The sequence below is a fragment of the Budorcas taxicolor genome, chromosome 15 (assembly GCF_023091745.1).
Source record: "Budorcas taxicolor isolate Tak-1 chromosome 15, Takin1.1, whole genome shotgun sequence".
NCBI classification, from domain to species: domain Eukaryota; kingdom Metazoa; phylum Chordata; class Mammalia; order Artiodactyla; family Bovidae; genus Budorcas; species Budorcas taxicolor.
This window is the reverse complement of record NC_068924.1, coordinates 76,523,928-76,547,543: the sequence shown is the minus strand read 5'-3', so window position 1 is coordinate 76,547,543 and position 23,616 is coordinate 76,523,928. Positions and strand designations below refer to the sequence as shown.

At 35.7% G+C, this 23,616-nt stretch overlaps 1 protein-coding gene and 1 pseudogene across 1 annotated transcript; one reads left to right on the top strand and one right to left on the bottom strand.

The window, feature by feature from the left end:
* Nucleotides 1-2,750: 2,750 nt before the first annotated feature.
* On the bottom strand, nucleotides 2,751-3,791 carry LOC128059956 (olfactory receptor 5T1-like). The gene has a single exon (XM_052652196.1). The coding sequence runs from the start codon at nucleotides 3,753-3,755 to the stop codon at nucleotides 2,751-2,753; it is 1,005 nt and encodes a 334-aa protein (XP_052508156.1). The 5' UTR covers nucleotides 3,756-3,791.
* Nucleotides 3,792-17,009: 13,218 nt separating this feature from the next.
* LOC128060571 (olfactory receptor 10AG1-like) lies at nucleotides 17,010-17,910 on the top strand (annotated as a pseudogene).
* Nucleotides 17,911-23,616: the final 5,706 nt, after the last annotated feature.

Below are 23,616 nucleotides of genomic sequence, written 5' to 3'. Positions count from 1 at the left end.
CAAAACACTTTTGAAAGTGTTGGAGGCCTCACATAATTTCAAGATTTAACACAAACCTAAAATAACCAAGATATTGTGGCACTGGTTATAGGACAGACATCTAAGTCTGCAACAAAATAGACTTTTCAGAAGTAAACTTACACAGTATAGTCAACTGATTTTTGACAAAGCCGTTTAGGAAAATACAGAGAAGAAGGATAGCCCTTTTTCTAAATATGGATAACAGCTTAAAAGAATACTAAATCTTAACAATATGAAAATGAAAGATTAGCAGTAAAACATGGACATAAAGTGCACATACTTTATCACAAAAGATACACAGAAGGCAACTTAGTACATTAAAAAAAAATGTTCAACACCATTTGCAATTCAGGTCAGTTCAGTTCAGTTGCTCACTCGTGTCTGACTCTTTGCGACCCCATGAATTCAGCATGCCAGGCCTCCCTGCCCATCACCAACTCCCGGAGCCTACCCAAACTCATGTCCATCGAGCCGGTGACGCCATCCAACCATCTCACCCACTGTTGTCCCCTTCTCCTCCTGCCTTCAAACTTTCCCAGAATCAGGGTCTTTTCCAATGAGTCAGCGCTTTGCATCAGGTGGTCAAAATATTGGAGTTTCAGCTTCAACATCAGTCCTTCCAATGAATATGCAGGACTGGCCTCCTTTAGGATGGACTGGTTGGATCTCCTTGCAGTCCAAGGGACCCTCAAGAGTCTTCTCCAACACCACAGTTCAAAAGCATCAATTCTTCTGCACTCAGTTTTCTTTATAGTCCAACTCTCACATCCATATATGACCATTGGAAAAACTATAGCCTTGACTAGATGGATCTTTGTTGACAAAGTAATGTCTCTGTTTTTCAATATGCTGTGTAATTTGATCATAACTTTCCTTCCAAGAAGTAAGCGTCTTTTAATTTCATGGCTGCAATCACCATCCACAGTGATTTTGGAGCCCCCCAGAATAAAGTCAGCCACTGTTTCCACTGTTTCCTCCTCTATTTACCATGAAGTGGTGGGACCAGATGCCATGATCTTCGTTTTCTGAATGTTGACTAAGTCAACTTTTTCACTCTCCTCCTTCACTTTCATCAAGAGGCTCTTTAGTTCTTCTTCACTTTCTGCCATAAGGGTGGTGTCATCTACATATCTGAGGTTATTGATATTTCTCCCAGCAATCTTGATTCCAGCTAGTGCTTCCTCCAACCTATCGTTTCTCATGATGTACTCTGCATATAAGTTAAATAAGCAGGGTAACAATATACAGCCTTGACGTACTCTTTTTCCTATTTGGAATTAGTCTGTTGTTCCATGTCCAGTTCTAACTGTTGCTTCCTGATCTGCATACAGGTTTCTCAAGAGGCAGGTCAAGTGGTCTGGTATTCCCATCTCTTTCAGAATTCTCCACAGTTTATTGTGATCCGTACAGTCAAAGGCTTTGGCATAGTCAATAAAGCAGAAATAGATGTTTTATTGTGAAAAGAAGGGAAGCAAAAAGCAAAGGAGAAAAAGAAAGATATACCATTTGAATTCAGAGTTCCAAAGAATAGCAAGGAGAGATAAGAAAGCCTTCCTCAGCAATAAATGCAAAGAAATAGAGGAAAAAAATAGAATGGAAAAGACTAGAGATCTCTTCAAGAAAATTAAAAATACCAACGGAATATTAAATGCAAAGATGGGCTTGATAAAGGACATAAATGGTAAGGACCTAACAGAAGCAGAAGATAATAAGAAGAGGTGGCAAGAATACAAAGAAGAACTGTACAAAAAAGACTTCATGACCAAGATAATCACGATGGTGTGATCGCTTCCTTAGAGCCAGACATCCTGGAATATGAAGTCAAGTGGACCTTAGGAAGCATCATTATGAACGAAGTTAGTGGATGTGATGGAATTCCAGTTGCGCTATTACAAATCCTGAATGATGATGCTGTGAAGGTGCTGCACTCAATATGCCAGCAAATTTGGAAAACTCAGCAGTGGCCACAGGACTGGAAAAGGTCCGTTTTCATTCCAATCCCAAAGAAAGGCAATGCCAAAGAATGCTCAAATTACCCCACAATTGCACTCATCTCACACGCTAGTAAAGTAATGCTCAAAATTCTCCAAGCCAGACTTCAGCAATACATGAACTGTGAACTTCCAGACGTTCAAGCTGGTTTTAGAAAAGGCAGAGGAACCAGAGATCAAATTGCCAACATCCGCTGGATCATAAAAGAAGCAAAAGAATTCCAGAAAAACAACCAATGTGTATATATGCATATGTGTGTGTGTATACATGTGTATGTGTTTATCTGTAGATACATATATGTTTAGGTATATGTATACAGTCTTCATATGAATATGATGACAAAATACATATTGCATACCCATGTTATGTGGAGAAAGTTGTACACAGATGTCACAGCTAAAACTGCATATATGGTAGGTTGACTGTAATCTTTATTTTAAACATCTAAGAATAACAGGTAGACACAAATAAACTAATATGTCTGACGCAGGATACAGCATGCTTGGGGCTGGTGCATGGGGATGACCCACAGAGATGTTATGGGGAGGGAGGTGGGAGGGGGGTTCATGTTTGGGAACACATGTAAGAATTAAAGATTTTAAAATTAAAAAAATAAAAAACTTAAAAAAAAAAAGAAAATATTTTAATTATAACTTTTCAAAAACAAACAATTGAAAACAAAAAATTGTTTTTTTGAAAACAATAAACATCATTCTTAATTTATTTCAATTTAATGTTTAGTGTGAAAAGTATACTTTGTTCATAAACCAATTTTTCCCAAACACTTTCTTCATTGCCTCTTTGACATCTTTGTTCCTCAAACTATAGATGATGGGATTCAGCATGGGAATTATGATGGTGTAAAATACAGACACAATCATGTCATGATCCAAGGCATAGCTGGAACTGGGTCTCACGTACATAAAGAGAACCGTACCATGAAAAATGGACACTCCAGTTAGGTGAGAGCCACAGGTAGAAAAGACTTTCCTTCTCCCTTCAGCAGAACGCATCCTCAGAATGGCCAGCAGGATGAAGCCATAGGAGATCAGGACAATCAATATGGTGGATATTTCAATAGAGCCTGCAAAATAGAAAACTAGAAGCTGGTTCATGCGAGTATCAGAGCAAGAAATAGCAAGGAGGGGAGGGATGTCACAGAAGACATGTCTGATTTCATTGGAGGCACAGAAGGATAGGGTAAAAGTAGCCACTGTGTGTAAAGTAGCATGCAAGATACCAACAACATAGCAGGAAATTATAAGTGGCACATAGACTCTGGGTGACATTGTAACTAAATACAGGAGAGGATTGCAGATGGCTACATAGCGGTCATAGGCCATTGCGGCCAAGATGAAGCACTCTGTGGTCCCACAAGTAAGAAAGAGAAACATCTGTGTGGCACATCCAAGAAAGGAAATGGTTTTATTCTCTGATAGGAAATTGATCAGCATTTGGGGGGTGATAACAGAAGAATAGCAAGCATCCAAGAAGGATAATGCTGTCAGAAAATAGTACATGGGGTTGTGGAGCCGGGAATCCATAATGACCAAAAAAACCAACCCCAAATTTCCTATCATTGTAAAAAGATAGATTGCTAGAAATAGTAAAAAGAGAAAGATTTGCACCTCCGAATCATCTGTAAAGCCCATCAGTATAAACATGGTGACCTCAGTCCCATTTTTTATCTGAATCCTGTATAAGTCTAAACCTGATGGTGACCCTGACATCTCAGTTTTCATTTTTAAGTTCCAAAAGCAATATATGGCAAAAATGGAGTCCACCAATTATATCCTCACGTCTGTGTCTCAGAAATCCTTTTCAGTGAGGGAACAGTCCAGTGATTAAAAGTTGAGTCCAAGTGGATGCATTACTCTGTAAAAATAAATTAACTGCTGTTGATTACATTTTCATGTTACAAATAGTGCCAGTTTACATGTTTTAACTTCCGATTTATTTTCTGTTAAATTTATGACTGCCCACTTTCATATTATGTCATCTTAAAATCCACAAATACACATGAACATAGGAGTTTTTAATCCCAAAATCATTATAGTAGAAAATACACATCTAAGTACTAATCCCAGATTTTCTACAGCATGCATGAAGTTTACAATTTGTAAAATGTGAACAAATGCGTTTACGTCATAAGATAGTGTTAAATTTAAATGTTAAAACCGATGTGAAAATTACTTAACTTTATCATGTCCCCAGATTACTAGGAAATAGGATTATTATTATTATTGTGATATCACTTAGTCATGTCCAACTCTTTGCAACCCCATGGACTGCAGCCCACTAGACTCCTCTGTCTAGGCAAGAAGACTGGAGTGTGTAGTAGACATCCCCTTCAGGGAATCTTCCTGACCCAGTGGTCGAACCTGGATTTCCTACATTGCAGGCAGACTCTTTATAATCTGAGTCACCAGGGAAGTCCAAGCAGATCCACTTGTACCAGAAGTGACATTCGAACCCACAAGGATATAAATCCGTTGGATCTCAAGTCCAGTGCCTTAACTACTTGGGCATTCTGGTACCTGAATTTTCTACAATTACTATAAGATACAGTCATCCCTAGGTGGGGGACATGTAGTTCCAGAATTGCCCTCCCCCATACCAAAATGAAAGATGCACAAGTTCTTTATATAAAATGGGGAGATATTTACAGTGTGAGCAACACACCTCTTCTCACATACTTGAACCCATCTATAGATTACTTATAAAACCTAATATAATGTGCATGTTGTCTAAAAGGCTGTAAATACAATTTAAATGCTTTTAAAATCGTTGTTATGTGCTGCAAGTTTGTTTTACTTTTTGAAGTAATAATGATCTGCAAATCATTATCTTCACAATACTTTGGATCTACAGTTGGTTGAATCCAGGGAAAGTAGAACCCTTGGATATAAATGGCACTAACTGTAAATATCTCCTGATGACAGATAATAACTCTTCAGAAGGGGTATTGCTAAAAGAAGCACATGACTGTATAAACCACAATGTAGTGTGTTACTATGGCTCATATTTCCCCATGATGTCAGACTGTTGCTTATTCAGTGGAGTATGAAGAAAGCAAAGTGCATAACAAACAAGCAAAATGCTAAAAGGTCATCAGTATCTGTACCTAAAGTCTGCAGTATTGAAGCAATTAGATATTTCATTTACTGTATTTAAGACCAAGATTTCAGTATCATGACTCTTGTTTTTCTTCAGTGTGCTATACAGATCAACATGTATTTAAAAGAATGAGAAATCTGCTGTGAGTGGGAATGAGCTGAATTCAGTGACCTACCAATAGCTTATATTACTAACATGAAATGTACTGTATCTTTGTTATAATGAGACATGCATACATCAAATAGAGAATGAGCAAATCAGCTTAAAACCACTTTTAGAAGAAAAACAAAGTCTTGTGTCTTCATTTTCCCAGATAGTTCCACCATTCACGTGAAAATTTTTCTTAATTCAGATAATAAATAATTTTTCACCTACGGAGTTGTCAAATCAAAAAGGAAAATCTTACTTAATCCTTAAAGAAATATATATGGTACAAATATAATATATAATTAAATCAAATGTTTATATCTTTGTTAATTCAAAGAACTCACATATTACTCTTGAAAGCACATATATACACACAAATGTATTATAAAAATTCCAGTTTAGTTTGAATGGTTATATTAATAAAATATCTTATAAAACTATCAAGTTTATTAACATTAAAGGTATTAAGTGTACTAAATGTATTATTTGAGTATCGACAATATAGTCGTTTTTAAAATTCTGTATTATCAATCTTTCTCCTTCAAGAATCCATATATTACACACAAAAATATTGATTGACAAGAAAAAGTTTCAAAATAGGAATTAGACAGATCAGAAATACAGTAAAGATAATAAAAATATGCAGGCAAATTTTGAAAAATACATCGATTGTCTAAGAAAGAAATTCTTAAAATACATGTTCACTAATCTTCACAAGGGAAACTTTAGCTTTATTTTGATTCTAATTTTTATTTAACTGATGTGTTTGAGACAGCACAATTGTGGAAGATAAAAAATATTGTATTTAACTCTAGAACCTTACTATTAATCTCAGGTTTAGCGCCTAATGTGATTTAGCCAAAGTAACTTGAGCCTTCAAATGAAAGAATAAAATTGATCAAAATGTTGGTGCATATTTTGTTCAACTACATGAACATGGTATGACAACAGATTTCTTGTTTATGAAATGCATTAAAATGTTTTATTAAAGTATCATTGATATGTGAAGGATGCATACATATTAAATATGACTATAATTTGCTTCAAATTTTTAACTTGATGGACAGTTATAAATAAATAGGGAGCTAGGAAATCAAGTTTTTGTCAAAGCATTGGATAATAAATGGACTCCAAAATCTAAGTAGCTCTTCTTTTAGTTAAGCTTATGTGTTACATGACATTTAATGTAAATTAAAAATATCATTCTCATGAAATTAACTGAATTTCAGTATTTAATCCTATCGATTACCTTAAAAATTTTCTTTCATTGCATTCTGATGTGGGGCATATCAATAAAATAATAGTATGTTTACTTAAATATCCCGATAATTTTGTCCTTTACAACTTTCTCATAAACCTTTATATCTCTGATCTATTTTTTTGCACTCCATTTTTTTTCTTTTCTTTTTAAAATTTATTTATTCTTTAATTGAAGGATAATTGCTTTGCAAATTTTGTTGTTTTCTATCAAACTTCAACATGAATCAGCCATATGTACAAAAGGTGGATTATGAATGAAGCCATATGTTATTCTTAATCATGCTTCATTAGAGCAGTTACCTATCCATTGTAGAAAAATTAGGAATGATAGACAAAACGAGTTTCCCAGGTGGTGCCAGTAGTAAAGAATCCATCTGCCAATGAAGGAGATGTGGGTTTGATCCCTGGATCACGAAGATACCCTGGAGAGGGAAATGGCAATATAATCCAGTACTCTTGCCTGGAAAATTCCATGGACAGAGGAGCCTAGTGGGCCAGTCCACGGAGTGGCAAAGAGTCAGATGTGACTTAGCACACAAAGACAAAAAGTATGGGGTCATTTACTTCATCCAGGGTGCTCTTCAAACAGGCGATTCTGTCCACTAATTAAGGAAATTAGAACTAATTGTTTTTGCATCTAGCTGATTTCACTTTGAGAGAAAGAGTCTGGGAAGATGGATCCCAGATTATTGACAAAGTATCATCATTCTGAAAAAATATAGCCATTTATTTATATCCTAATTCTGACTGCTGTCTTCCATCTAGGAAATTAAAACAATTTTCTAATTTATAGCTACTTTGGGCTAAAAATTCAGGGAGTCTTTCTTATTTCCCCTACTATGTTCTCATGAATTTCCTCACTCAATCCTTAATTCAGTTCTGAATCAAAAACAAAAAAAATTTATCTAAGAGTTAAATATTAAGGCATAGAATCTAGTACAAGATTTAAGGTTATCACTTCTAATATTTTGTAGTCAAAGAAAATCCTTTCATATTACCTGTGAAAATGAACTGCGTGCTCAGTTAAAAGATGCTATGAGTATTGAGCATTTGAACTCTTATACCAGATTCTCTGGCTCTTGAAATCTTTAGGGATATCTCAGGGACAAAAAACACTAATTCTCTTCTGGGATAGAAAAGTAAAAAGTTTTTGTTTTTTTTTTTTTCCTCTTCTTAGTGATAAAAAAAAAAAAGCTTGATTCTGGAGCAATGAACAGCAAAGTTAAATGATTATGTGAATGCACTCTGGCCTCTGGTGTAAAATGATCTCTCAGTGGAAGAAGAATATGCACAGAACTGGAATGACGTCTAATGATGTAGGACATGGAACAAGCTCTGATGTTTAATAGCTATGCCATTGGGTTGATGATTTAATTACTCTGAAATCCAATTTCCTCTACTTGAGAACATAACTTGCTACTACTCTCAAAATTTTGTAAATGTTTACATAATGAAATAATATGAAAATACCTATAATAGACTTCATTATCATTAAATAAAGATTATTGTAGATATTTAAATTTTAAAGTGCTACACTATGAAGGGGTAAAGAGGAAAAGACATAAAGTTCACTGGCAGTTTATAGAGGAGATATATTAATAAATGAATAAGATTATTGAAGGAGGGATTATAAAGTACACAAAAACAATATTTTATGTAGTAAAATCAAGTTGAATATAATTAGGAACATTTAAACAATGAAGATGTAATTTTCATTTCTGGTTGTGATGTATAGGGTCACAGCAAGACATTCTTCCTACTGAAAACACTAGACAAATTTGGATAAAAAATTACAAAACTCCTATTTTGAAGGAAACAGATAGCTATGGAACAAAGTAAAAAGTCAATGACAACATCAAAATGAAGGCTCATTAAGTCAAAGAGAGACAGTCCACCTGATCATTTGCAATTGAGTGAATGATCATCTTTTACAAACAATGCTGAAAAATGCGGAAGGGCATAAAATCATACTTATGCATATTTATTGATTCAAAGAGTAATTGAAGGTGCCCAGTTCTTCTCCACAGGTTTGGGCATTGGCATTCTCATGAGTGTAAAAAGTATATTTTCCCAAGAGATTGATTGGGGAAATGTCTTAGACTGTTTTATGTACTAAATCTACACAACATACATTTTTCATTCCTTTTTCTTGAATGCAATTGAGATTTCGTCTCTATTTCTAAATGATGATTTTCCTCCGTTTTCTGTGAACTGTTACTTCAACTAGTTGGTTAATTTTTCTACTTTTTTTAAAATTTTGACTTCCTGATATTTAAGTGGACGTTGTTAATAAAAGCAAATGGCACTTTAGGTGAGGTATTATGTTTTGTCATCTTTATCAAAACATTTTAAATTTTACTCTTAGTGTAAGGTTGTACCAAGTAGAATTATTTATTTTTGTGTAGATTTTTCGGTTTTTGTGTTCTGCATTCTAATTCTGAGTCAATCGAGAAAAACTTTCTTTGCTTTAACAGTATAGAAACATGTACTATAACTCTTTCGTTATTTCACTTTCAAAATATATAAATGTGTAAACCCTTAGAAGATTTTCCTACTCTATTATACTGTATTAATAAAAATCCATATTTCTTTCTCAAAGTTTCTCAGTAGTCCAATAGCAGTTTTTGTTTGTTTATTTGTTTTTAGTACTCTTATTTTGCCAATTTGGTACGCTATTTTTATTATAGGATAAATTTTAATTTCTATCACAGTTTTTCTCAATATACTTAGTGTTAATGTGTTTTCCCAGAAAACTACATAGAAAAATATCAGATTATTTTTAACAACTAAATCTCTGTACAGTTAAATTTTACTCCTTGTTCATTAACAAGTTGAGTATCTTCCCATTTTTAAACAATTCTTTCCCTCAGTTTTCTGTGAAGTGTTCCTTAAACTATTAGTATCATTTTCTAATTTCATTTTAGATTTTTCCTTGATAACTGAAACATATCATTTTGTAATGGAAAATAAAAATCTATCTGAGATATGACATAATTTTTCCAAAACTTTACCCATACTAGCTTAACTTTACTTCTGGTGCATGCTTATTTCCATCAGGTAGAATTACCTTCTTTTATGTAGTTAACTTCTTTCATGCTTTGTGTCCTGAATTCTAATTTGGAGCCAAAGTCTAAGTATTCTTACCTCAAGATTATACAAATTTTGATTTAGAATGCTTTCATTGTTTCACTTACTTTCTACACTATTTTAAACCTATGCATCATGTAAAGCTTTCCTATTTTAAAGCTACCATGCTCTTCCAATAAAATTAATTTAAAAGTCTATATTTTGCAAATATGTTATGGTATTTTGGTATTGGACAATAAATTTGTGTCTTTTTTCTGAATTTTATTTTCTATGGCATTAGAAATTTCCTCTACCCATGCATAATACTGCACTGTACTTTAATTATGAGACTTTAGAACTCCTTCCAGCACAGTTGCTTCTGGTTATGCACCTGCAGTAGCTCAGACCTGGCTGGCTTCTCACATCACCCACTCCTCAGTCACCTTCCGTGATGTCTTCCACCTGATCCCTGATACTGTCTGTGTTATTACCTTCATATTCACTCTGTTATAACACTACCATCAGAGCTCGCTCTCAGGGAAATATTTTATTATTGTAAGCATAAACCCTTAGAAGCCACTGTTTACTAATAAGTAACATGACTGGGTACAAATCAACATTTTTGAAACAATATAGGTGTTGGGAATAACTGTTTTTTCCCAGAACTGAAGCCCAGAAGACACAGGTTGTATCTTTTCCACACTATCTCAGTTGGAGAATTCAAGTTATTTTATCCTCTACAAAGTTTTGTAATTATTTTCTCTTACAACTGCATTCACACTAGGAATTTGAAACTGAGAAAATAAAACCTCTACTATCAGTGGCTCTAAATGCTTTTCTAGGAAGGGAATGGTAACCACATCAGTATTCTTGCACTGAGAACCCAATGAAAAGTATGAAAAGGCAAAATGATAGGATACTGAAAGAGGAACTCCCCAGGTCAGTACTTGCCCAATATGCTACTGGAGATCAGTGGAGAAATAACTACAGAAAGAATGAAGGGATGGAGCCAAAGCAAAACAATACCCAGCTGTGGATGTGACTGGTGATAGAAGCAAGGTCTGATGCTGTAAAGAGCAATATTGCATAGGAACCTTGAATGTCAGGTCCATGAATCAAGGCAAATTGGAAGTGGTCAAACAAGAGATGGCAAGAGTGAACATCAACATTCTAGGAATCAGCAAACTAAAATGGACTGGAATGGGTGAATTTAACTCAGATGACCATTATATCTACTGCTGCAGGCAGGAATCCCTCAGAAGAAATGGGGTAGCCATCATGGTCAACAAAAGAGTCCAAAATGCAGTACTTGGATGCAATCTAAAAAACGACGGAATGGTCTCTGTTCATTTCCAAGGCAAACGATTCAATATCACAGTAATCCAAGTCTATGCCCCAGGCAGTAAGGCTGAAGAAGCTGAAATAGAACAGTTCTATGAAGACCTAGAAGACTTTTTAGAACTAACACCCAAAAATGATGTTCTTTTCATTTTAGGCAACTGGAATGCAAAGGTAGGAAGTCAAGAAACAGCTAGAGTAACAGGCAAATTTGGCCTTGGAATGAGGAATGAAGCAGGGCAAACACTAATAGAGTTTTGCCAAGAAAATGCACTGGTCATAGCAAACACCCTGTTCGAATAACACAAGAGAAGACTCTACACATGGACATCACCAGATGGTCAACACCAAAATCAGATTGATTATATTCTTTGCAGCCAAAGATGGAGAAGCTCTATACAGTCAACAAAAACAAGACCGGGAGCTGACTGTGGCTCAGATCATGAACTCCTTATTACCAAATTCAGACTCAAATTGAAGAAAGTAGGGAAAACCGCTAGACCATTCAGGTATGACCTAAATCAAGCCCCTTATGATTATACAGTGGAAGTGAGAAATAGATATAAGGGCCGAGATCTCATAGATAGAGTGCCTGATGAACTATGGAATGAGGTTCGTGACATTGTACAGGAGACAGGAATCAAAACCATCCCCATGGAAAAGAAATGCAAAGAAGCAAAGTGGCTGTCTGGGGAGGCCTTACAAATAGCTGTGAAAAGAAGAGAGGCAAAAAGCAAAGGAGAAAAGAAAAGATATAAGCATCTGAATGCAGGGTTCCAAAGAATAGCAAGAAGAGACAAGAAAGCCTTCTTCAGCAATCAATGCAAAGAAATAGAGGAAAACAAAAGAATGGGAAAGACTAGAGATCTCTTCCAAGAAAACCAGAGATATCAAGGAAACATTTCATGCAAAGATGGGCTCGATAAAGGACAGAAATGGTATGGACTTAACAGAAGCAGAAGATATTAAAAAGAGGTGGCAAGAATATAGAGAAGAACTGTACAAAATAGATCTTCACAACCTGGATAATCATGATGATGTGATGACTAATCTAGAGCCAGACATCTTGGAATGTGAAGTCAAGTGAGCCTTAGAAAGCATCACTATGAACAAAGCTAGTGGAGGTGATGGCATTTGAGTGGAGCTATTTCAAATCCTGAATGATGATGCTGTGAAAGTGCTGCACTCAATATGCCAGCAAATTTGGAAATCTCAGGAGTGGCCACAGGACTGGAAAAAGTCAGTTTTCATTCCAATCCCAAAGAAAGGCAATGCCAAAGAATGCTCAAACTACCACACAATTGCACTCATCTCACATGCAAGTAAAGTAATGCTCAAAATTCTCCAAGCCAGGTCAGCAATATGTGAACCGTGAACTCCCTGATGTTCAAGCTGGTTTTAGAAAAGACAGAGGAACCAGAGATCAAATTGCCAATATCTGCTGGATCATGGAAAAAGTAAGAGAGTTCCAGAAAAACATCTATTTCTGCATTATTGACTATGCCAAAGGCTTTGACTGTGTGGATCACAATAAACTGTGGAAAATTCTGAGAGAGATAGGAATATTAGACCACCTAACCTGCCTCTTGAGAAATCTGTGTGCAGATCAGGAAACAACAGTTAGAACTGGACATGGAACAACAGACTGATTCCAAATAGGAAAAGGAGTACATCAAGGCTATATATTGTCACCTTGCTTATTTAACTTATGTGCAGAGTACATCATGAGAAACGCTGGACTGGAAGAAACACAAGCTGGAATCAAGATTGCTGGGAGAAATATTAATGAGCTCAGATATGCAGATGACACCACCCTTATGGCAGAAAGTGAAGAGGAACTAAAAAGCCTCTTGATGAAAGTGAAAGAGGAGAGCGAAAAATTTGCATTAAAGCTCAACATTCAGAAAACGAAGATCATGGCATCTGGTCCCATCACTTCATGGGAAATAGATGGGGAAACAGTGGAAACAGTGTCAGACTTTTTGGGGGGGGGCTCCAAAATCACTGCAGATGGTGATTGCAGCCATGAAATTAAAAGACGCTTACTCCTTGGAAGAAAAGTTATGACCAACCTAGATAGCATATTCAAAAGCAGAAACATTACTTTGCCAACTGTCTGTCTAGTCAAGGCTATGGTTTTTCCAGTAGTCATGTATGGGTGTAAAAGTTGGACTGTGAAGAAGGCTGAGTGCCGAAGAATTGATGCATTTGAACTGTGGTGTTTGAGAAGACTCTTGAGAGTCCCTTGGACTTCAAGGAGATCCAACCAGTCCATTCTGAAGATCAGTCCTGGGATTTCTTTGGAAGCAATAATGCTAAAGCTGAAACTCCAGTACTTTGGCCACCTCATGCGAAGAGTTGACTCATTGGAAATGACTTTGATGCTGGGAGGCATTATGGGCAGGAGGAAAATGGGACGACACAGGACGAGATGGCTGGATGGCATCACTGACTCAATGGATGTGAGTCTGAGTGAACTCCGGGAGTTGTTGATGGACAGAGATGCCTGGCATGCTGCGATTCATGGGGTCCTAAACAGTTGGACATGACTGAGTGACTGAACTGAACTGAACTGAACTGAGGAATAATAATACATCATCTATCTCTTAGGTCGCCCTGGTGCCTGGGGAAGAATCAGTAACATATAAGATTAAAATAGTATTTATCATCTGGCCAATTACATGTGCAGGACCCTAAATATCAATTAATAATATAATATAGGATGATATAAGAAAAACATGTTTGGGAAACTGTTGCTGCAAGCTCAGTGTTAATAGAAAGAGACTCACAATAGAGTGTTCGTGACAGCCTTTGAACTGGGTGTGTGTCAGTTTTAGATGGTCTCCAGTTATACTGCTCAGCATCTTATTCATCTTTAAGAAATAAAAAATCTGCTGTGCACTCTGGTCCATGGAGAGGCTGAGGAGGAAGTATTCTGGGTGGAGTGAGAACTACCTGGGAAAAATAAAAGAGATCATAGTGTGCCAAAGGATGCTTTTAATTGGAAATGTGACATGACTGGTCGAAGAAATCTCATGGGGTAGAGAAACTTTATTAAAGGGCCCTTTATTTTGGAAAGAATGGAATATTTTAAAGGTAAGTTGAATGTCTGATTAAATTGTGATTTCATATAAACTAATATAATTATTTATATCCTCTACAGAGAGATAAAATCAGTATCATCTTATATAAGAATGACAAATACGAACTATTTTATATTCTTGTAAGCTTTAGTTTATAACTTTTATTTTAAAATTTAATAATTTATAATAGCAAGAGTGATATGTTAAAGGAACTTCCATGTATTTCTGACTAGGTCAAATATAATTTACAGTTAAAAAATATTTAATAATAATATTAAATTATTTGAAATGATAAAGACTTAAATAACTGATATCTTTTATATAACATGGAGAGATAAACTTGGTTTTGAGCCAATATATTTTAATGAGCATTTTTTAATTAATTAGAATCCTGATGATATTTTAAGAAGAGATTTAATGTAAAACAAAGACTGATGCTGAAGCTGAAGCTCATATACTTTGGCCACCAGATGTGAAAGAACTGACTTGACGTATGGCAAAACCAATACAATATTGTAAAGTAATTAGCCTTCAATTAAAATAAATAGATTTATATTTTTTTTAAAAAAAGACCCTGATGCTGGGAAAGACTGAAGGCAGGAGGAGAAGGGGAGCACAGAGGATGAGGTGGTTGGATGGCATCACTGACTCCACGGACATGAATTTGAGCAAGCTCCAGAAATTGATGATGAACAGGGAACCCTGGGGTGCTGCAGTCCATGGAGTCCCAAAGAGTCGGACACAACTGAGTGACTGAACTGAAACGAATATTAAACAATCTAGTTCATACAGGTGCAAGTTCTGGGGAATTCAAGGAACATCTATTTTAAGAAAAAAATAAATGCTTTTAAATTAATATAATGAAATAATTTTGAGTTCAATACAGTGTTTAAATTACTTACATGATTTAACCTGCTAATTAATATTAAATATACAGACCTAACTGAAGTAGATAGGGTAGAGATGGTGATATGATCAATAGCAAACTGATATGGAATACCATCATACATCTTCTTAATAATTTGAATTTTTCCAAGTAATGGAGACTTGAGCTCCAAAATAGCAGTATTAGAGCATTAATATCTACTTGCCTTAATAATAAACACTTAAACATTTACAAGAAAGAGGTATAGTGTAGATAATTTAGGGACAGCACACAGAGTCATAGTTTTTTCTAAATTGCTTGCTGTTGAGAATAACATGCAAAAATTTCGTCTTACCATGAATCTTGTTCATGGCATATGCTGGAAATTTAACTACAAAAATGCTGGACTTGTACAATTAGAAATTATAATTTATTTAGCACTGAAGAACAAGAAATGTTGGGGATGAAGTAGTTGAAGCAAATGCTAAATCTTCTTCTTCTATAGAGAAAACACAAAAAAGAGAAGAGAACAAAAAAAGAACAGCAATGAAAAACAAAAAACCAAAGGAAATATTCCAGAATAAAATCTAACTAAACTGAAGGAATTTCTTCTCTGGGTCTTTGCTAATGTTCACCATCTCCAGTAGCTTCTGTTTGGGTTGTTTTTAGTTAGGTATATCATTATTCTGATGGGCAATAGAACCATAATTCTAATAACAAAAGTAGGTCTTGACCCCTACATTTCTGTGTATTCTTTCCCTGGCAATTTTTTCCTTTTGGAAATAGCTATGTTTCCCTCTGTTACCCTTTTCACAATGCTCATGAATCCTGGAAGTCAAAGACAACATCTTTTTTTTTTTTTTAAATCTTAGTTTAATCATGTAAACCTTTGAGCCCTAGTTTCTTCATCTAGAATAGCAATAAAACATGACATTAACACAATTTAATAATATGTTACAGCAAGTAGCTTACTAACACAAAAGTAGGACAAGGTAATTTGGGTTTTCCAATTTCCTAGATATTATTTAAAGCTACAGTTTACTAATCACCTTTCTTTTAAAATTCTTATATTTTCCAAGTATATCTCAATATAGGAGAACTTTGAGTGTCTGTTCAGTTCAGTTCAGTCGCTCAGTCGTGTCTGACTCTTTGTGACCCCATGTATCGCAGCACGCCAGGCCTCCCCATCCATCAATTACGCACTAAACCATACTATACTACTAGCTAAAATATATATTCTCTGCTTTTGATAGTTTTGACAACTGTGTAGTAGCCATATTTTAAATAATTTATAGTTTTCAGTTTTAATTTTCATATGCTGCATCTCATATATATATATTATTAGCATGATAATTTTTAGATAAAAGTGACCTCTGGCACTTCGTGAGAGATTTTAGAATAGACTTACCAGGCAAAGTTTCAGAAATCATATCATCAATGTAATTCCTTCAAGATTGTCATTATTAATTAAATAACCGATAAGAACACTGTCAAACATAAGCTGTATCCTTGTAAAAGATAAATAAATGTTCCTGCTTTATAATGCCTGATGGCTATGTTGCTTATTAGATAAAGGCAGTCAGAATGGTCTCAAATAAGGTGCACACACAATAAGTAATAGCTATCATTGCAGAATATGGAAGGAAAAGCATGCTTTATTCTTGAAAAAGTTCTAATGGAAGAGTTGGGAAATTCCTGAAAAATGCATTACAGAATTTGGTGATGCCCTACCACTGAGGAAGTGGGATGCAAATATTTCTGCTTCAGAATTTTGCCGTTTTAATAAAAGTAAAATGGATAGATTTTGCTCTGCACACAAACAGATTCAAAATGAAAGTGCAAATTCTTAAACATATCACTTTTATTTAAAGTGAAACCTTGAATTGTAACTTATGCTTTTATATTTAGAATTTAGCATACATATTCTCCATTAACCTTCAGTTATGTTGAGTCCAGGATGTAAAATACTAGACATTGATAGAGAATAGAAATCTTATGTACTATTAATGATTCCCCTAAATCCCTTTAATTTATATAAATTACAAAACAAAAAAGATAAATGTCTAACTGTGCTATTTTCACAGATGGAACCTCAAAAATATTTAGTGAATGTGAATCTCACTTCAGTGATGGAATTTGTTCTTTTGGGATTTTCTGACATTCCCAATCTCCAAATGTTTCTTTTTGTGATTTTTGTTTACCTATGTGGTAACTCTGATGGGAAATGGCATCATTATTCTCATAACTGGGACAGACCAGACTCTCCAGACTCCCATGTACTTTTTCCTCGGTAATCTTTCCTTCTTGGAAATCTGTTATGTGTCTGCCACTCTTCCTAGAATGCTCATAAACCTTTGGACCCAGAAAAGACATATTTCTTTGTTTGCTTGTGCAACACAGATGAGTTTTGTCCTAATATTTGGAAACATAGAGTGCCTGCTTCTTACAGTGATGGCCTATGACCGCTATGTGGCCATCTGTAGCCCCCTGCACTATCCTCTGGTCATGAACCACAAGATCTGTGTCCAGCTGGTGGCTGCCTGCTGGGTCACTGGAGTTCCAATTGAGATAGGGCAGACAAGCCAGATTTTCTCTCTGCCCTTTTGTAGATCCAAACAAATCAATCACTACTTCTGTGACATCCCCCCAGTGCTGAAGCTGGCCTGTGGGGACACGTTTCTGAATGAGATGCTGGTCTTTACAGTTGCTGTGCTGTTTGTCATGGTCCCTTTTCTGCTGATACTTGGCTCCTATAGTAGAATCACCTCCACCATCCTCAAGCTGCCATCGGCAACGGGAAGAGCAAAGGCTTTCTCCACCTGCTCATCTCATCTCATGGTTGTGACTTTATTCTTTGGATCTGCAATCGTTACATATTTACGACCTAAATCCAAAAATTCTTCCAGAACAGACAAATTTCTCTCACTTTTCTATACTGTTATCACCCCAATGTTTAACCCCCTGATATACACCCTGAGAAATAAGGATGTCTTGACAGCCTTGAGAAAACTGATACCCTAATGTAAAGCATTAGAGGCTTGATTTAAATTCATTTTCTGTTTTCCTATTTAATTTTGTCATTGTATAATCAGCAATAGTTTGTTTTTTCCACATGATTAATAGATTTATTATGTTTATTCATTTTTGGCCTTATTGTTTTATGCTGGATTTTCTAGTATCAGGATTATATTACGGTGTGTTGCTGATAAGAAACTATGTATTTAGGCAATCTTATATTCAGTCCACAAATTTACTGGTGATTTGCAATATTATGAGAAAATGTAGTATCACTTACCTACCTTTTCCCCTAAAACCATAGATATTTTTGTACTTTCCTGCTCATATAACTATCATGCACTTTTTTTTCTTTTCATGATGTTTTTAGATAGTACAGATGGCAAAAGTTTGGAGAACAGTTGTTAAATAGCTATGTGTTTTTAACTTTAGACATTTTACCTTTCAACGACTTCAATTTGATCCTTCTGTAACATTAAAAACAAAACTCTGCATAATGACCCTTGAATTTTGTAGTGTGGCACTAAATTTTTACCTTCTGCTTCTCTCTGAATGTTTCTTTGTAGATATGCTTTGTTTATGTAGCCAAAGCATGCTACTAGCATCTCGATAATTTGTTACCTTAATTTTTACTAATGCAAAAAAATATTAATGCATGTTTGCTGTTCAGAGATATAAGATGTACAGGACTCAGCCATTTTGTGTTCATATCCACTCTCTAAGAACTCTTTTTTTTTAATTCTTTTGGTGAAGTATATAACTGAAATTAAAATAAAAGTATGTAACCATTTATTATATTATATTCCCAAGTTTTCCTGGTTGTAAACGATGATACTTGATAAGACAGAATCATGATATTAAACCAAAAAAAATCTATAAAGTAATTAACCTCCAATTAAAATAAATTAATTTATATTTCAAAAAATAAAATTAAAAATTAAAAAAAAATCTTGTGTTTCTTCAAATGGAAAGAGTTGAACAACGGACAGTACACTGGAACATTTTCAGTCAAAATGATTGGGAAATGTTGCAATCTGAGGAAGGTTTTTTCTTTTATATTTTCTTTTTAAATCTGTCTTTCTCTTATTATGCTACGTGTTTAAATTATTTTTCATAAGACCATAATTCATCCATCAGCTAGTTCTCTTCTTTGAGTAGGTATCATGTCATCCAAAAAGACATCTAAAAAGCACACAAAAATGACAGCAATCATTTCAGAGGAGATAATGTGCAGATGGCAGCCGCAGATGACTACTGTGGGTATTACATCTTACCCATTGAAAGGAATGAAGGAAGTAAAATTTGAAAGTTGGTTTTGTAGCCATTTTAAAGTCCTCTGTTTCAATACTCTGTTACTGAACAGCAAATTATGTCCAGAATTTACAATTTAGAATAATATCATTTGATTGTATCCCGTACATTGTCCAGTACTGAGGCAGGGATCAGCTGCACGGTTGTTCTCTTCCCTATAGCATTGACTGTCATCACTAAAGAGAATTCATATGATGACTGATTAGGTTTTCATGTCTAAAAAAGCTTCACTTAACTATATCATGCAGTTACAATGATGCATTACAGAGAAGAAAAATTCAGTTTTCACTTAAATTTCATACTCTAGGGGAACAAACTGTTACTAGATAAATAATAAAGTAATTTAGCATAAAAGCATAAAATAAATCATACAGTAAAATCATCCACATTGAACTTGCAATATTAGAATGGTGCTTAAATTTGGGAAATAAAAAGTTGAATGCTTTCAGTAAAGGATAACACTAAAGTAATTTTTTGCAAATCTCAACAATAGGGCTAACAAACACAATTAAATTAAAAAGTATTGAAACATGTCTTTCTGTAATTTGAACCAAGGAAAGGGGTTTTTCTCTCTTACATTTTTCCCCCCCAACATTTTACTAGAGATACTAGCCTATACAGTGAAAAAAAAGAGAGAGAGGGAAAGAGAATAAAATGTATATGTGAACATTGTAAAGTGTTAGTCACTCAGTCATGTCTGACTCTTTGCGACCCAGTGGACTGTAGCCTGCCAGGCTCCTCTGTCCATGTAATTCTCCAGGCAAGAATACTTGAGTGGGTAGCCATTTCCTTCTCCAGGGGATCTTCCAAACCCAGGGATCAAGCCTGGTTCTCCCACATTGCAGGCAGATTCTTTACCATCTGAGCCTCCAGGGTTTTATTAACCTAATCATTGGAAGATGTTATATATGAATATGTGGAAAATATTTAATAACCTACAATGAGATTATTAGACATAATAAATGAATTTAACATGTGTACTGCATACAGAATCAACAAACACAAATCAAATTATTTCCATATGTGCGTGCATCCTAAGTTGCTTCAGTTGTGTTTGACTCTCTGTGACCCTATGGACTGTAGCCTGCCTGACTCCTTGGTCCATGGAATTCTACAGGCAAAAATACTGGGGTTGGTTGTCATGCCCTCCTCCAAGGAATCCTCCTGATCTAGGGATCAAACCCGCATCTCTTATGTCTCCTGCATTGGCAGACAGGTTCTTTACCACTAGTACCACCTGGGAAGCCCTTATTTCCACATTGAAAAGCAAAAAATAAGTAGACATTGAAAATAATATTTAAATAGGAACAACGATATGAAAATTTTAAAGTAATGGAATTGAAAAACCTGCAGGAAGTTTATTTAGTAAACTAGAAAATAATTTGAGAGAAATTTCAGGTAAGGAACTAAATGGATTGCTATAACATTTTTATGTACTGGAAAACTCAATATTTAAAAGATGTCAATTTTCCCTGATATAATTCAATTCAGTGATACAGAAATTCCATAAAGTAGGGTAAAATTCCTTTGGTGTATGGGTGAGTGAGGTGGTATACGGAGAATGTGTGTGTGACTTGGCTGATTCTAAATTGTGTATATAAAGACAAGCAATTATTGCCAAGGCACTCCAGAAGAGCAGTAAATTGAGAGGGTTTACTTTACTGGAAAGCATGCCTTTTCAAAATAGTGTAGAATTCACACAGTGATCGATAAAGACATCAGTGATATGTGACAGAGAGCCCAACAAATATCTTCTTCACGTACACACATCTAAAAAAAAAAAAAAGATAAAGATAGAAGTAACTGAGAGGGTAACAGGCAGGAAGGCCAGGGGTCTCCAAATAGAGGAAATAGCCTGCAAGTGTCAGACATTTTATCTCTCTTAAGTGGCAGGAGTAAACAAACTAGCAATATTTTTTCCTTCTCTATACAAATTTAAAAGGAGGTTCCTCTTAAAATTCTGTGTTGCCATAATGACACCTGGTTTCACCTGAAGGTAACTATTCTCAAACCTAGAGTTAACCAATGCTTTTTTCTTATGGAAATGTTTATCTTAAGCTATGCTAATGTACTATGCATTTACCCCAAACTCTGTCTTCAAGTCCGTTCTGCCTTTTGTCTCAACCTACTTGACAAACCAGTATGTGAGAGTCCCTTGGACTGCAAGGAGATCCAACCAGTCCATTCTGAAGGAGATCATCCCTGGGATTTCTTTGGAAGGAATGATGCTAAAGCTGAAGCTCCAGTACTTTGGCCACCTCATGTGAAGAGTTGACTCATTGGAAAAGACTCTGATGCTGGGAGGGATTGGGGGCAGGAGGAAAAGGGGACAACCCAGGATGAGATGGCTGGATGGCATCACTGACTTGATGGACATGAATCTGAGTGAACTCCGGGAGATGGTGATGGACAGAGAGGCCTGGCGCACTGCAATTCATGGGGTCGCAAAGAATCAGACACGACTGAGCGACTGAACTGAACTGAACTGAACTGAACTGAATACTCAGATATTGTTCCTCTAATCTATGTGAATGAAACTATTTGTATGGTGATCTGCCCTTCTTCAAGATTCAAGTTAATTATTTTATGGCCCAAGATGAACCATTTGGTGCCAAGATTATTACAAAATGCATCTTATGGGTGAGAGGCCTGGTGCCATTCTGAGTTTTAAGACATTCTTTTCTTTCATTAACAGACTGCTACTGACTTAACATCCAGCTGAAGACTAGCAGGGCGGTGCTCTTTCTGCCCCCTTCTGATGCTTATGTCAGAAGCTTTCTCTATCTCCTTTATACTTTAATAAAACTTATTACACAAAAGCTCTGAGTGATCAAGCCTTGTCTCTGGCCCCGGATTGAATTTTTCTCCTCCGGGGGCCAAGAATCCCGGTGTCATGATTCAACAACAACCTTTCATCTTTTGGTGAGGCAACATAACCAGAGTTAAATACATATCATAGCAATGGGACAGATTTGACTGATGCAGATTTCAATTTGGAAACTGGATAGAAGAACAGATTACATCTTTAAAGAACTGGATAAAACAAGTATCAAACTAGAATGATTTTTCTAACAAAATTATCCCACAAAATAGAAAGTGAACTTTAAGAATAAAAACATCAACATACAAACTAAAGGGGAAAAAAATCACAAGCATATTTGCATATGATAATGTAAAAGGAAGCTCTTCAAGTAGAAGAAAATAATACAGATTAAAATAATTTGGATCAACACAAAAGAATGAACAGATCATAAAATGGAAAATAAGATGACCAATATTAACATTTTTCATATTTTAAAATGTCCATCAAATAATAAATAACAATTGAAAACAAACAAGTATCATGGTGTTTATAAATTAAAGAATAAGTGTGCTACTTAAATGCATATATATATATATATAAATAATACTTAGTCATAAGAAAGAAATAATGCTGTTTGCAGTGACATGGATGGACCTAGAGATTGTTAAACTGAGTGAAGTGACAGAAAAAAAATGTATCATATCACATCATGTATGGTGGTGGTGGTTTAGTCGCTAAGTCGTGTCCAACTCTTGCGACCTGGTGGACTGTAGCCTGCCAGCCTCCTCTGTCCATTGGGATTCTCTAGGCAAGAATACTGGAGTGGGTTGCCAGTTCCTTCTCCAGGGGCTTCCCGACCCAGAAATCGAAGCCAAGTCTCCTGCATTGCAGGCAGATTCTTTACCAACTGAGCTATGAGGGAAGCTAGCCTCATACATATCATGTATATATGGGATCTATGAAACTTGTACAGATAAATCTCTTTACAAAGCAGAAACAGAATCACACATGTTGCAAACAAACTTAAGGTTACCAAGAGGGAAAGGTGGAAGGGGAGGGGTAAACAGAGAGATTGGGATTGAAATACACATACTAACCTGTTTAAATAGATAGCTAGTAAGAACCTACTGTATAACACAGGAACTCTACTCAGAACTCTGTAATAATCCATATGGGAATAGAATCTTAAAAAGAGTCGAAGTGTGTATATGTATCACTGATTCACTTTGCTGTATGGTGGAAGCTAAATAACATTGTAAATCAACTGTATTCCAATAAAAATTAATTTAAAAAGAGTAAGTGTGCTTAGTGAGCGGCTGGGAGGAGCTACCCCGAGTCCGAGGTCAGGGGCGGCGGCCAGGAGGAGACACCCCGCGTACTAGGTCAGGGGCGGCCGGGAGAAGTCACCTCATGCCTGAGGCCAGGGGCAGTGACCTTGAGGAGCCACCCCGAGCCTGGGGCCAGGGCCAGCTGCTGGGAGGAGCAACCCAAGGAGTATTGGCTGCGCAGGCACAGGAGGGCCTAGAGGAGCTATCCCACGTTGAAGGTCAGGAACAGTGGTGCTAAGGAGATACCCCTCGTAAAAGGTAAGGAGCATC